This window comes from Vombatus ursinus, unplaced genomic scaffold (genome assembly GCF_900497805.2).
Source record: "Vombatus ursinus unplaced genomic scaffold, bare-nosed wombat genome assembly UNPS02014210.1, whole genome shotgun sequence".
NCBI lineage: Eukaryota > Metazoa > Chordata > Mammalia > Diprotodontia > Vombatidae > Vombatus > Vombatus ursinus.
In genome coordinates, this window is record NW_020953988.1 from 341898 (window position 1) to 356407 (window position 14510).

At 38.4% G+C, this 14510-nt stretch overlaps 1 protein-coding gene across 1 annotated transcript in view; it reads left to right on the forward strand.

The window, feature by feature from the left end:
- Nucleotides 1–14510, forward strand: part of LOC114041926 (vomeronasal type-2 receptor 26-like) — a gene marked incomplete at its 5' end in the record, with an annotated part of 80765 nt that overhangs the window by 29166 nt on the left and 37089 nt on the right. Inside the window, 1 exon segment of the mRNA XM_027860610.1 lies at nucleotides 11423–11427. Within this exon segment, the coding sequence (XP_027716411.1) occupies nucleotides 11423–11427 (5 nt within the window).

Below are 14510 nucleotides of genomic sequence, written 5' to 3' on the forward strand. Positions count from 1 at the left end.
CATAGGTGCTTGGTTAAAGCTCTCTAAACAGCACGTAGATGGTCCAGTTTCCCTGCCATGTAGGCCTAGGTTGAAAACAACTCTCATAATTGCACGAATTACACTAAGTCAGGAACAGATCAGACTACCTGTGAGGCTCACAATGGACTAGTTTTGGTAAGGGATATTTACATGTCACCAAGGTAACCAAGAAAACTTAAACATAAACCATGCAAAGCAAAAGACCAAAGCAATACAATGGTTATCACCAATATGAACTAACATTGTTTCCTTGCATCCTGGTAAACCATTTTCAATGTCCATTTAATCAGCACATTTTGAGTCCCAGGTGTCTCATGTAGTTATCTAGTCCCTATAGATCTTTTCTCAGACAATAAGCTTTATTCTTCAGACAACTCTGAAAAGGGCTCTGCTTCTCTAGTTCCAAATCTAGAGGTTCCTAGATAATTTTGACTTAATATGATTTAGTACAATCTCTTAAACTTGGTTCTTCAGTCTTGAAACTTCAGAGAATTTCAGTTTATATATCACTTGCTGTTTCTATCCTTATCTAAATTCTGTATTTGATATAAGAATCTTTTAAAATATTATGAGGATCCAACTATAAAATTAGCCCTTCTGCCTTTTAAAATTATCAGAAAAATACTTTAAAATTAGAAAATAAGTTCACTTTCTTTACCATTATCAATACAATTAGTAAAACATACTCAAAGCCTGAATTTCCATGACAGATAAATTTGACAGTCAAACATATACGTTCATATATAGTTCTTAGAGAAAAATAATCTAATCCTGTTGCTTTCTCAAAATTCACTACTTTGTCTAATCATCCCCCCTTAGAAGGATTTCATCTCCATATTATAATTTCACCCCCAAATCAGGTTACAATTGTAAGATATTCATACTTGCATCCTATTATAGTAACTCAGAGATGTTCTAATATCAGTCTATTATTTAATAAATTTTGTATTGTACTTACAAAACTTCTTGATTACAGAAATTTACTAAAAAAAAAAGAAAAGAAAAAAGAGGAACATAGAACAATGTTATATGTCATAACAGGGGGAAAAACTTCCATAACTCTGTCTGATTCCAGTCAATTCCAGTCCTGAGTCATTTCTGACAGCCGGTCATGTAGTCACAGGATATTAAAAGCAAGGCTCAGGAAATTTGTTTTTCTGTAAGGAAATAGCATGATGGGGAAATAAAATCATGAGGATCCTACCTTTGGCCGAGCCACAGTCATCTCCAAAACTTTTACCAGGCACAGACATCCACCCTTAGTAGCTCCCAGACTGCAGAACATGCCATTTTCTACTGTTGGCTTCATGAAAATTTAGACAACTATCCCTGTAATCAAAGCTCAAAACAATAATCACAGGCCCAGGAATTTTTACCTTAAATAGCAAAATTTTACTTTCCACAACTTATGGTTTGATTATCTTTCCTGATATTTTCCTAATGGTTAACATTTCCTTTATCCTTTACTTATAAATTAAAACTATTCATATTCTGTTGCTTCAGACATATGGCAAAAGCCTGATAGTTGACTCTTCACTAATATGTTGAAGATAAATCTAAACCACCATATACACTTTCATATTAGCCAAAAATTTCAAATGGAAATTTAGTATTTTAATAAAAACCACCACCACCATCATCATCTGTTTTATAATAAAAATATACCTCACTAATTATTTAACAATTTTTAAATATTTATTTTTATATTATCCTTTTAAAAGCCCAGTTCATGTGTAACAGCATTCAGATTAAAAAGTTGTCTCATCTAAAAGCATTTCTGTTACAGTGATCTCTCAAACTTCACAAAATCACTGATCATTACCTACAAGAGAAACTACAAGGAAAACCTACAGGAATATTAGAGTCAAATTCTGAAACCGCAAGCTCAAGGAGAAAATATTACAAGAAAAAGAACTGGGCCTCCAGGGGGAGGAGTTAGGATGGTAGAGTAAAAGGAATGACTTGCTTGAGCTCTCCCCCAAACCCCTCCAAATACCTATAAAAAGTAGCTCTAAACAAATTCTAGAGTAGCAGAACCCACAAAAAGACAGAGTGAAACAAATTTCCAGCCCAAGACAACCTGGATGGTTGATTGGAAAGGTCTATTGCACTGGGCTGGGAGAAAAGCACAGTTCAACATGGGCTTCACAAAGACCAGGCCTCAGCAAACCTGGAGCAAGCCTCAGTGGACTGAATCATGAGGAGCTGTGGTGGTTACCAGACTTCTCAACCCACAAACACCAAAGACAACTTAGAAGGTCAGTGGGAAAATTGTGTCTGACCACAGTGAGAGAAGGAGCTCTGTCCTGCCCAAGTCCAGGCACAGCCCCAGAGCAGAGCATGGTGTCAGAGCTCTCAGTCCACAGATAGAATGGGAATCAAGTGACTGATCAGAGGGAGTTTGCAGGGATCTCTTTGCTGGTGCTGAGGCAGGATTCTCTTACTTTGCCCATGCTTGGACCTGTGTTGCAGTTCTGGGTGGTGGTCCTGGGGAGAGGAGGAGTATTGGCCTGGTAGAGCTTGTAGTGGTGGTGGAGAGGGAATCCTCCTCACAGTTCCAAGGCAGAAAAAAGTGCTTGTGGTCACTCACAGATCAGAGCCCAGGCCAGGAAATGAGTAAACATCTTGCCCCTTATCATACCACCTTGGAAGAACTGAAAATTTACAGGTCCCTGGAACTATCTCTGAAAGGAGCTGCATGAAACCCCCAAAGCTTAGTACACTACATTCTTTACACTGGAAGCAGACCCCTACCTTAACAATGAGTTTATAACTCAAGTAATTGGCTGGGATCATGAGCAAATAGTGCAAAAAAGTCAGACCATAAAATCTTTCTTTGATGACAAAGAAGATCAAAACATACAACCAGAAGAAGACAACAAAATCAAAGCTCCTACATCCAAAGCCTCCAAGAAAAATATGAATCAGTCCCACAACATGGTAGAGCTCAAAAAGGAGTTTAAGAAACAAGTAAGAGAAATAGAGGAAAAACTGGGAAGAGAAATGAGAAATGCAAGAAAATCATGAAAAACAAGTCAACAGCTTGCTAAAGGAGACCCAAAAATACTGAAGAAAATAACACCTTTAAAATACAGTAACCCAAAATGCCAAAAGAGGTCCAAAAAGCCAACGAGGAGAAGAATGACTTAAAAAGCAGAATTGGCCAAATGGAAAAGGAAGTCCAAAAGCTCAATGAAGAAAATACTTCCTTAAAAATTGGAATGGAGCAAATGGAAGCTAGTGACTTTATGAGTAATCAAGACATTGTAAAACAAAACCAAAAGAATTAAAAAATTGAAGACAATGTGAAATATCTCATGGGAAAAACAACTGATCTGGAAAATAGATCCAGGAGAGATAATTTAAAAAGTTTTGGACTACCTGAAAGCCTTGATCAAAAAGAGAGCCTAGACATCATCTTTCAAGAAATCAAGGAAAACTGCCCTCATATTCTGGAACCAGAAGGTCAAATAGAAATGGAAAGAATCCACCGATCACCTCCTGAAACAGATCCCCAAAGGAAAACTCCTAGGAATATTGTAGCCAAATTCCAGAGTTCCCAGGTCAAGGAGAAAATACTGCAGGCAGCCAGAAAGAAACAATTCAAGTATTGTTGAAACACAATCAGGATAGCACAGGATTTAGCAGCTTCTACATTAAGGGACCACAGGGCTTGGAATATGATATTCTGGAGGGCAAAGGAGATAGGATTACAACCAAGAATCACCTGCCCAGCAAAACTGAGTATAATCCTTCAGGGGAAAAATGGTCATTCAGTGAAATAGAGGACTTTCAAGCATTCTTGATGAAAAGACCAGCACTGAATAGAAAATTTGATTTTCAAATACAAGACTCAAGTGAAAAATGAAGATGTCAACAGGAAAGAGAAATCAGAAGAGGCTTATTAAGGTTCCTGCATGGAAAGATGATATTTGTAACTCATGAGACCTTTATCAGAGTTAGGGTAGTTGGAAGGAAAAATTATATGTATGTATATATATAGATAGACAGATAGAAGATAGAGTGCACAGGGTGAGTTGAATATGAAGGGATGATGTCTAAAAATAAAATAAAGGGGGTGAGAGAGGATTATACTGGGAGAAGGAGAAAGGGAGAGGTAGAATGGGGTAAATTATCTCACATAAAATGGACAAGAAAAACCTTTTACAGTATAGAGGAAGTGGGGGAAGGTGAGAGGGAATGAGTGACTCTTATTCTCATTGGATTTGGTTTAAGGATGGAATAACATACACACTCAATTGGGTATGGAAATCTATCTTATCCTACGAGAAAATAGGGGGCAAGGGGATAAGAGACCAGGAGCATTATAATGGGAGATCAGATTGGGGGAGGGGGTAATCAGAAGCAAACACTTCTGAAGAGGGACAAGGTTAAAAGAGAGAATAGGTTAAATGGGGGGATGGGATAGAATGAAGGGAAATATAGCTAGTTTTTCACAACATGACTACTGGGGAAGTGTCTTGCATGACTACAGATGTATAACCTGTATTAAGTTGCTTACCTTTTCAATGATGGTGGGTGGGGAGAGAGGAAGGGAGAAAATTTGGAGCCCAAAGTTTTAAAAACAAATGTCAAAAATTGTTTTCACATGCAACTGGGAAATAAGATATACAGGCAATGGGATATAGAAATCTATCCTTCCCTGCAGGAAAATAGAAGGAGAAGGGTATAAGAGAAGGGGGATGGTGATAGAAGGGAGGGCAGATTAGGAAGAGAGTTATTCAGAATGCACTCTGTCTCGGGGTGGAGGAGGGATGAGTTGAGGAGAAAATTTGAAACTCAAAATCTTGTGGAAGTGAATGTTGAAAATGAAAAATAAATAAATTAATAAACATTTAATATAAAAAAGAAAAGAAAAGAAAAGAAATGGATCTCTGGCCAAAAACATCATATCCAGCAAAGCTGAGCATAATTCTGAATGAAAAAAGTAAATGGCATTTAATGAATTGTCAGTCTTTCAGGACTTTGTTTAAAAAAAAAAACCTGAACTCAATAGAAGATTTAACATACAAGACCCAAGAAAAAACACAAAGTACATACCAAATACTAATTACAAGGTATTAAATGAGGACAGACTCTTTATCTTTTATGTATGTACAATGTAAAATATTTGTCTAAGATTGTTATTATTAATTGGGTAGTTCATAAGAAAGATTGAGGTAGACATGAGCATGATATGACCTCAAAAATTAAAACCATTCAGGAACAGCTAAAATGAGTAATTATCTTGTACAAATGAAGTGTGAAAGAAAGAACCAATAGATAAGTGTTAGAAGGGGGTGGAGGGCTGTTAGTTCTGGAAACCTACTTTCATCAGGAATGAGTTCAAGAGGGAATAATACATATACATCTAGAAGTTTATAAAAGTTTTCTAAATTTAGAAAAAAATAAAATTCCAAGGGGATACCAAGGGAGAAAGGATAAAGGGAGGGATCTTTAGAGGGGAGGGTGAGGGAATATTGCAACTTTGCAACTTGGTTATGATATTCCTGTAAGTGTTCCTCCTCAGACCTCTTTCAGGTGGTGATTGGTGAATTTTTTTTTCTGTTTCTGCTTTGCCTTCTTTTAATATTGTATCAAGATTCTTGTTTGTTTTAACTTTTAGGTACTTCCACAGTTCTTATATTGTCTCTTATTGATCTATTCTCCAGATCAGTTGTTTTTCTTGTGAGACGTTTCACATAGTCTTTTCTTTTTTCATTCTTTATATTTTGCTTTATTATTTTTTGATCTCTTACAACTTTGCTGGATTCCACTTGCTCAATTCTGATTTTCAAGGAGTCATTTTCTTCCATAAGATTCTGAATCTTCTTTTCTAATTGGTTGACTTTCTTTTCATGATGTTCTTGTTTTTCTTGGATTGTTCTTATTTTTTTTTTAAGTTTTTCCTCAATCTCCCTCATTTGATTTTTAAAGTCTTTTTAAAGTTCTATGGTCAGGTGGCCATTTGACATTACTTGTTGGGGTAGAAGAAGGTTTCTTTGCATCAGTATCCTCCACTGAAGATGAACCCTGGTCTTCTCTATTCCCATAATAACTCTTTATGGTTGAATTCTTTCTCCTTTGCCTGTTCATTTTTTTAGTGGTTAAATTGTTGTAATCACCTCTAATCCTGAGGTATGGAGGTGATGCCTCTGGCCTCAGATTCTCCCTCAGTTCTCCCCTCTGACCTTGAACCCAAACCAAGACCCCCAGCCTCCTGTAAGTGCCTACAGCCAGTGGCATCCCTGCCTCACTGCTTCTGCACTCACTGGGCACGTACTGGTTTCCTCTTGTTCCTATCTCATCTCTGAAGCACAGATGAGTCTGGTGTTCCTTGTCAGCAGAGGTTCCCTCAATCTTCCCCAGCTCACATGCTCAACTCTCCTTACTGTCCTGGAGGCAAAAATTCCTTTGGCTGGTGTGGAGGCACCCTCCTACTCCAGATAACACCAGGACTTGCCGTTCATTGTTTAAGCAGTCCCTAGCCTGGAGGTGTCTACTCTTCGCAGGGACCAAACCTTGTCTTGGGATTTTTCTTCATATCTTTTCAAATTGTCCTAGGAGGACCACTGTTCTGCCTCTAGGAAAACACCTAGAGAAAGTCATCCAGTGCTTGCCTCATATCTTTTTGTTTTAATCTCTTCCTTCTTATTTTTCCTTATAACAACTCTCTACAGAATGTTACCCCCAAACTCACTTAGATAGATTCACATTTATAATAGCACTCAAAACACAATTCGGAAATTCAAAGTGGAAAAATTAGATTTTAGTCTCTAATCAATCTCTAACTGGTTTATGATTCCATAAATCCACTTTAGACTCCTTCTTTTCTTATCTGTGTCTCTTGTCTTCTAACTTAGAGCCAGACAAAATCTCTTACTCTGAAGACTTAGAAAACTTCTCAGAAAGGTTCCCATTTTTCCCCTTAATTTGCAAGACAAAGACAAATATAGAGAAGCATTTGCCAGGAAGATTTTTTCTTCTTATTTCCATGTATATGGGTTTTTTTTACTTGCACTCATACATGGGCACACAGACACACACAGACACACACAGAATCACAGATAAACAAACACAGCTAATAGGCTTTTGAGGAACATCCCTCACAAGTTCTAGTTAAAACAAGAAATACCATGATTCCTCACTGCTGTTAGTTTGAGGCCTCAGTGGAAGTCTCTGCTTTCCTTTATGGGCTTAACTTCACTGCTCCTTCTCAGGTAAGATACCTTTTCAGTCAGGAGACGCTAAAAAAGATCTTTTATTTGTTCCGTTTCCAACTCAGATTTTTTTTTTCTTTTTGGAGTGGCTATCAGCTACACCATCCCTGAGATTGCCCTTCTAAGGTTTCAGTTATTTTTCAAGACTCCTATCCCCAAGTGTCACATGGTTTAGCTGAACAGCCTAATCACAGGCCTGGTACTCAGATCATAGATTTTAGTCAAGATTCAGGGAAACCTAACAGAAGTCCCTCTGAAAGGCCAGCATTGAAAACAGGGAGCAGTTTTAGTGCTAGGACAGGGAGTCAGTTAATGGCTAAGGAAAGACTCTTTGGTGCTTTTTGTCCCAAGTGTATCCCTTCTGGGGGGGACTCAACTTATATCCACCCCCTTTATGTATATAAAGGGATTCCCTCAGTCCCTCCTCCTTTCTATTAGCCCTTTCCCTTTTCTTCCCCTTTACCCTTACTGCTTCTTCCCTCCCTTCTATCCCCCCTCCCTTTTCTTTCCCCCTTTCTCTCCTACTGCCTATAGGGCACGTTAGATTTCTATACCTAGCTGATTATGTTAGTCCGTCCTTGAGCCAAATCTGATGAAAGTAAGGTTCAAACAATGCTCATCTTCCTCCCTTCTTTCCCTCTACTGTAATAGGTTTTTGTGCCTTTTCCAGAACCATAATTTACCCTTGTCTGCCTCCTCCTTTCTTTTTCTCGCACTACAATTCCTTAATTAGATCAAATTAATCCACTTTCTTAGATCCATTTAACCCACTTGACTAGATTTTTTTTATCATTACATCAAAGTGAACTTGTACCCACCCCAGCTATATATACCTCTTTAAAATGGTGTAACAACAGTACAGTTCTCAAGAGTTACAAGTGTCATCTTCCCTTGTAGGGATCTAGACAGTTTGTCCTTATTAATAACATGTTGTTTCTGTCTGTCCTGTTTACTTTTTTATGTCTCTCTTGAGTCTTGATCAAATTTTCTGTTGAGCTCTAGTCTTTTTACCAGGAGACTTGGAAGTCCCCTATTTTGTTGAATGTCCATCTCCTCCCCTGAAAGATTATGCTTATTTTTGCTGGGTAGTTAATCCTTGGTTGTAATCCAAGCTCCTTTACCTTACAGAATATTGTATTCCATGCCCTATAGTCTTTTAATGTAGAAGCTGCCAGGTCCTGTGTAATCCTAATTGTGGTTCCATGATATTTAAATTGGTTCTTTCTGGCTTGCAGTATTTTCTCTTTGACCTGGTAATTTTGGAATTTGGCTACTATATTTCTTGGCATTTGTAATTTTGGATCTCTTTCAGGAGGTGATGGATGTCTTTTTTCTATGGCTATTTTACCCTCTGGTTCTAGGACTTCAGGGCAGTTTTCTTTGATGATTTCCTGAAAGATGCTGTCCAGGCTCTTTTTTTCATCATGATTTTCAGGTAGACCAATAATTTTTAAATTGTCTCTCCTGGATTGATTTTCCAGGTCAGTTGTTTTACTAATGAGGTGTTTTATATTTTCATCTATATTTTTTCATTCTTTCATTTCTGTTTGACTGATTCTCACTCTCTCATAGAGCTATTAGCTTCCATTTGCCCAATTCTAATTTTTAACAAGTTGTTTTCTTCCATTAGATTGCATACCTCCTTTTCCATTTGGCCCATCTTATTTTTCAAGGAATTCTTCTCCTCAGTGAGTTTTTGTGTCGTCTTTTCTGTTTGGCCAATTCTGCTTTTTAAGGAGTTGTTTTCTTTAGTTAATTTTTGTCCTTCCTTTTCCAAAGCTATTGACTCTCTCTTGCATACTTCTCATTTCTTTTCACAATTTTTCTTCTACCTCTCTTATTTTACTTTTAAAATCCTTCTTGAGCTCTTCCAAGAACACTTTTTGGGCCTCAGACCAGTTCGTATTCCCTTTTGAGGTTCCAGATGTGGGTTTGTTGACAATGTTGTCCTCTTCAGAATTTCTGCCTTGATCTTCACAGTTTCCGTAATAAGAATCTATAGTACATTTCTTTTTGCTCATGGTGTTTGCTTATTTCCTGGCCTTTAAAAAGGTTGAGCTCTCCTGCTGGGGAGCAGGGGACACTGACCCAAGCTTCTTGTGTTGGATGCCCAGGGCCTGGTCACTGGCTTTGTGTGCTGGGACCTCAACTGTTGGCAGTTGGAGGCTGTAGGGTTCTGACAGCTTACCTGGTGTTGGGCTGCAATCAGCAACACTGGAACTCTAGGGGTTGGGTTTGGTAGTGTGGCCCCTAGAGGTTGCCTACTCACCTGGGCCTTTCATTCCTTTCCCTTCTTAAGCTCTTTTCAGATGGATGTTTTGCTGCAGGGTGTTTCTCCACCTGGGGCTTTCCTCCTTGGATCACTTCTCAGAGTTTTCATGAGGCACTGTGAGATTTGGCTGGTATGGAACACCGAGGCATGTGGTGGTTTTGTGAGCCAGTTTCCACTAGTTCCCCTACCCATATTGAGGCACTTGGGGTTCCTGGTGTTGGTGTTTGCCTGCTCCACCACCTGGGGTTCAGGATCTCCCCTTGGTATGCTTTAGTGGGGCTTTCTGCTAGCTTTCTGGGTGAGACATCTCCTGTTCTATACTGCTCCCCTTCCCCCAGGGCAAAAGGCACCTTTCCCATTAATCCCTCAAGGTACCTGGACTACCAGACTACTGTAACCTGTCTTTCTTCTGGTTCAACTGTTTCAGGATTTTTCCTGGGATGATATTTTCTGGGCTTCCAGAGGTTGATAAGGGATGGTAAGTGCGACTAACTTCTCACTCTGCCATCTTGGCAGCGGAACTCCACCAAGTAGTTTTGATGATTGCTGCTTTATACTACAGTTTTAGATCTGGTACAGCTATGCCACCTTCCCTTGAATTTCTGTTCATTATTTCCCTTGATATTCTGGACCTTTTGTTCTTCCAGATGAATTTTGGTATGATTTTTCCTAGCTCTATAAAACAATTTTTGGTAGTTTGATTGGTATGGCACTGAATAAGTAAATTAATTTAGGTAGAATTTTCATTTTTATTCTATTAGCTTGGGCTTCCCATGAAGAACTGATTTTTTTCCAATTATTTGTATCTGACTTCATTAGTGTGAAAAGTTTTTTTTTAGACTCCCAAATATTTTATGTTGTCTACAGCTACTTCAAAAGGAATTTTACTATCTCTTACTGCTGGGTTCTGTTAGTAATACTTGGAAATGCCAATGATTTATTTGGGTTTATTTTGTATCCTGCAACTTTGCTAAGGTAGTTAATTACTTCAAGTAGTTTTTTTAGTTGATTCTTTAGGATTCTCTAAGTACGCCTTCATATCATCTGCAAAGAGTGATAGCTTTGTTTCTTCATTGCCTTTTCTAATTTGGCCACGAAGGGCTCAGTCACAGATTAAGGCCGGGGCCTATGGTTGATTGGCCTTATTCCAGATGAATCCAAAAATATACAGGGAAACAGAACATAGGACAGTGAGATGATAGGGACCAGAGAAGTGAGCTAGAGATGGGAGGTTGTCCTATTGGTGTTTCCCCAGATTGACTGGGTTAGTCCTCAGGATGCAGACTCTTGCTCAAAGAGTTTTTGGTCAGAAAGGATCTCTCAGAATTCACATTCCAGTGAGAAAACCTTTGAGACCCAGGGCCTGTTCCAGGACTTGAGGAGGTCACCTAGCATGAATCTGTGTTGAGTCATCAGCAGAGAAATGATCATTGTAGGCAAAGTCTAAGTGTGGTTCTGGGGAAGGAGCCATTTACAGCTCCAGGGGAAGCATGGCATCTCCCATTGGCCATGGCAGGGGTCCTTGCTTTTGAGGAGAACCAGGAAAATAATTTATACAATAACAAAGAATATAATATAATATAATATACAAAAAATTCTGAAAGCTCTAAGAACCAAGGTCAATACAATGGTCATTCAGGATCCCAAAGAATGAGGGTGGTATATGCTCTCCCTGACAGAGAGGGGATGGGCTTAGAATGAGACTCACAGAAACAAGTATGGATAGAGCCAGTGAGGAGACAGCAGGAAACAGGATTGTTTTCCTTGAGTAGACGAATTGTTTTGTTGTTTGTTTTGCTTTTCTTTTTCAATGGATTAGGAAGGAGATAAAACAGAATCTTGTTAATGTCTTGGCATGGAAAAGTGGTAGGTTCCAGGAGGTAGGATGTTGACTGCATTGTCTGGTGAGGTTACGTTGCTTAATTGCTTTATATTGTTAACAAGAGAGCTCTCATGGCATGGGATAATCAGAAAATATAGTGTAAAAACAATATCTAGCAAGAATTTTTTTTAAAAGAAAGAAAATAGTCCCTACCCATTGCCTTGTTCTTGCCAGCCTCTGCTCACTCTCAGACTTAGCCCTGTTGATATTACCCCACTAGCGCTGTTCCTCACTTTTCTATCCATCTTACAGCCAAGAAAGGTTTCATGGGAAGAAATGTGCCCTCTTGCACAGGAGCCAGGCCATCTCAAAAAGGACAGGGGCCCAATACTATCTTCCCCTGCTCCTGAGTTCAGAGTCCTTGTTAAAGGCATGGACCATCCATGAGCTAGTATCAGTAAGAAGCACATGATATATGGTGTCAGTTACTCCATTCCCCATCTTTTCTCCCTCCCCCAAAATGGCTGATGAGATCTGTTACCAGACTGTTCTAATGACTTGCCCAAATTTATATTGGGTTTCTGGATCATCATATGGAGAGGTGGGGGACTGAGGCTCCCTAAAACTTTCTCACCAGAATGTCGACTCTGGCAAATCCTACCTGCCTGGAAATCTTCTAGGCATGTCCCCAAGACGAGGCTGAGTCTGCGCTCTGAAAGTCAGTTTGGCTAGTATGAAGAGGCCCAGAGTCGTTAGACCAACCTTATAGAAGGAAGTGGTGTTTGGGGGAGCAGATTTCATGGTCATCTATGAAACAAAGAGACCCAATGGCCCTCATTCCTGAGTAGTCCCTTCCTGGTCTGCAATGAGCTAACTGGCAGAAAAGTGGGCAGACCGTTCTAAGAGTCACAAAGATCTTATGCCATCTGCCAATTCAATTTGCTTCTTTCCATTATAAATGTATGATTCTTGTCCATAAGTAAATTGATTTAGATGGAATCACCATTTTTGTTGCATTGTCTAAGCCTACTCATGAGTAATTACTATTTTTCCAGTTGTTTGGATCTGACTTTATTCGTGTGAAAAATATTTTGTAATTGCATTCATATAGTTTCTGGATTTGTCTTGGCAAATAGACTCCCAATTATATTATACTGTCTATAGTTATTTTAAATGGGATTTTTTTCTATCTCTTACCATTGGACTTTATTGGTAATATATGGAAATGTTGATGATTTATGTGGGTTTATTTTATTTTTTGTATTTTTTGTATTTTGTATTTTTAAAATTTGAATATAGTTTATATATTTTTATATTTTTAATTTTTATATTTATTATTTTATATCATATATTTACTGTATATAATATTTATATTTATTTTTTATATTCTGCTAAAATTGTTAATTATTTCAAATAATTTTTAGTTAATTCTTTAGGATTGTCTAAGAATACCATCATATCTGCAAAGAGGGAAATTTTGTGTCCTTGTTGCCTGTTCTAATTCCTTCAATTCCGTTTTCTTCTCTTACTGCTAAATATAACATTTATATGAAAATATTGAATAATAGTGGTCATAATGGACTTTTTTGGCTTTACTTTTGATCTTATTGAGAAAGCTTCTAGCTTATCCCTATTATGTATAATGCTTGAGGGTAGGGGAAAGGCACAAAAAGGAGCGATAGAAATATGGAAGGGATGGGGAAAAAGAGGGAGAACAGCATCCCTCCTCTCTCATTGGATTCAATGAGCCATTAAAGAATAAACTTTTGAGGCTTCATATTTAGCCATTTTGACTTTGTACTTTTCTAAGGTTGGGTTTTGATCCACCCTGTCACCACAGTAGCTCTCTGTGGTCAGGTTTTTTCTTTGTTTGTTTTTGCTTATTTTTCTAGCCTATTTATTGACCTAATTTTGTGTTAAATTTTGTCTCTGCTCCTGGTGTGGAAGTGGCACTGTCCCAAGCATCAAATTTTTTTTTATTTGTTTGTTAGTGGGGAGGGGTTTTTGGGGGGTGCTGTTTTCAGAACTAATTCTGTTGACCTGTAAAGTTTTGGTTCTTCAAAGGTGGAATGTTCTAAGGATCGGTGTGAGCACTTCTTTCCTGGCCTGTGTTCTGGTTCATGAGAGACCTTTCTTTGCCCTGAACCTGTGACCAGGATCCCCACTCCACCATGGCTGCATGCTCTAGTGTGTCAGTGCTCCTCAACAACAGGGAATTGTGACCCGGGTCTGTGACCCAGATCCCCCTTTGGACAATGCAACAGTACTGCATCTAGGATAAGCAAATTGTCCCCTACGATCTTTTTCTGATCAGTTGTCCAACCCCTTTAGCATCTGTGGACTGAGAGTTCCATAACTTGATGCTGCTGATTCACTTGTTCTCAAGGACTGCACTGACTTTGGAGCACTATACCTTGCAGCTGGTTTGTGCCTGGGGTAGGGGTCTTGCTTGGTCAAGGACTATTGGCCCTAATGTGTAGTTTTTAATGGTGTAAAATTAATGTCACTGTAAGTGACCAATGGAGAATCTGAGGGATCTCTTCTTGGCTCTCTGCTATTTAGCATTCTTATTCATGCTTCTAATGAAAGTAGAGATGGTATTCTCATCAAATATGCAAATGAGGTAAAGATTTCGGTTTACCATTAACACACTGCATGATAAAGTCAAGGTACAAATGGACCTGACAGTTTATGGTGTTGTTCTGATCCTAAAAAGGAAAAAAAATCAATAGGTATAGATATAAAGTCTTTTATTTCTGTTTTTATAAAAAGGTCAACTATTTCAGTACTGAACAGTGGCAGGCAGCATTAGGAAGCAGTACTTATAAAAAACATATTTCAATGGATTACAAACTCAACATCACAGTCATCCAGACTAACTACACTGTTTTCCATGAATATTTATCCCATGCTTCTTTCTTGTAGCCTCCACCTCCAACCAGACACTGCAAATTGTGGGCTTCTCAGAAGTGATACTTCTCCATGTCTAGCCCAAATCAGATCATACATATACCTTCCAGACACTATTAAATCTTGGATTCATCTCTTCCTTCTTGTTTTCCACTCTACCTTAGAATATAGTAATTAAATCTACATGACCATTCATGTAAAGGATGTGACAATAAATGATTCTGCATCTCCATTCATCATCTTAATGTCTTCCTAGACCAGGAGT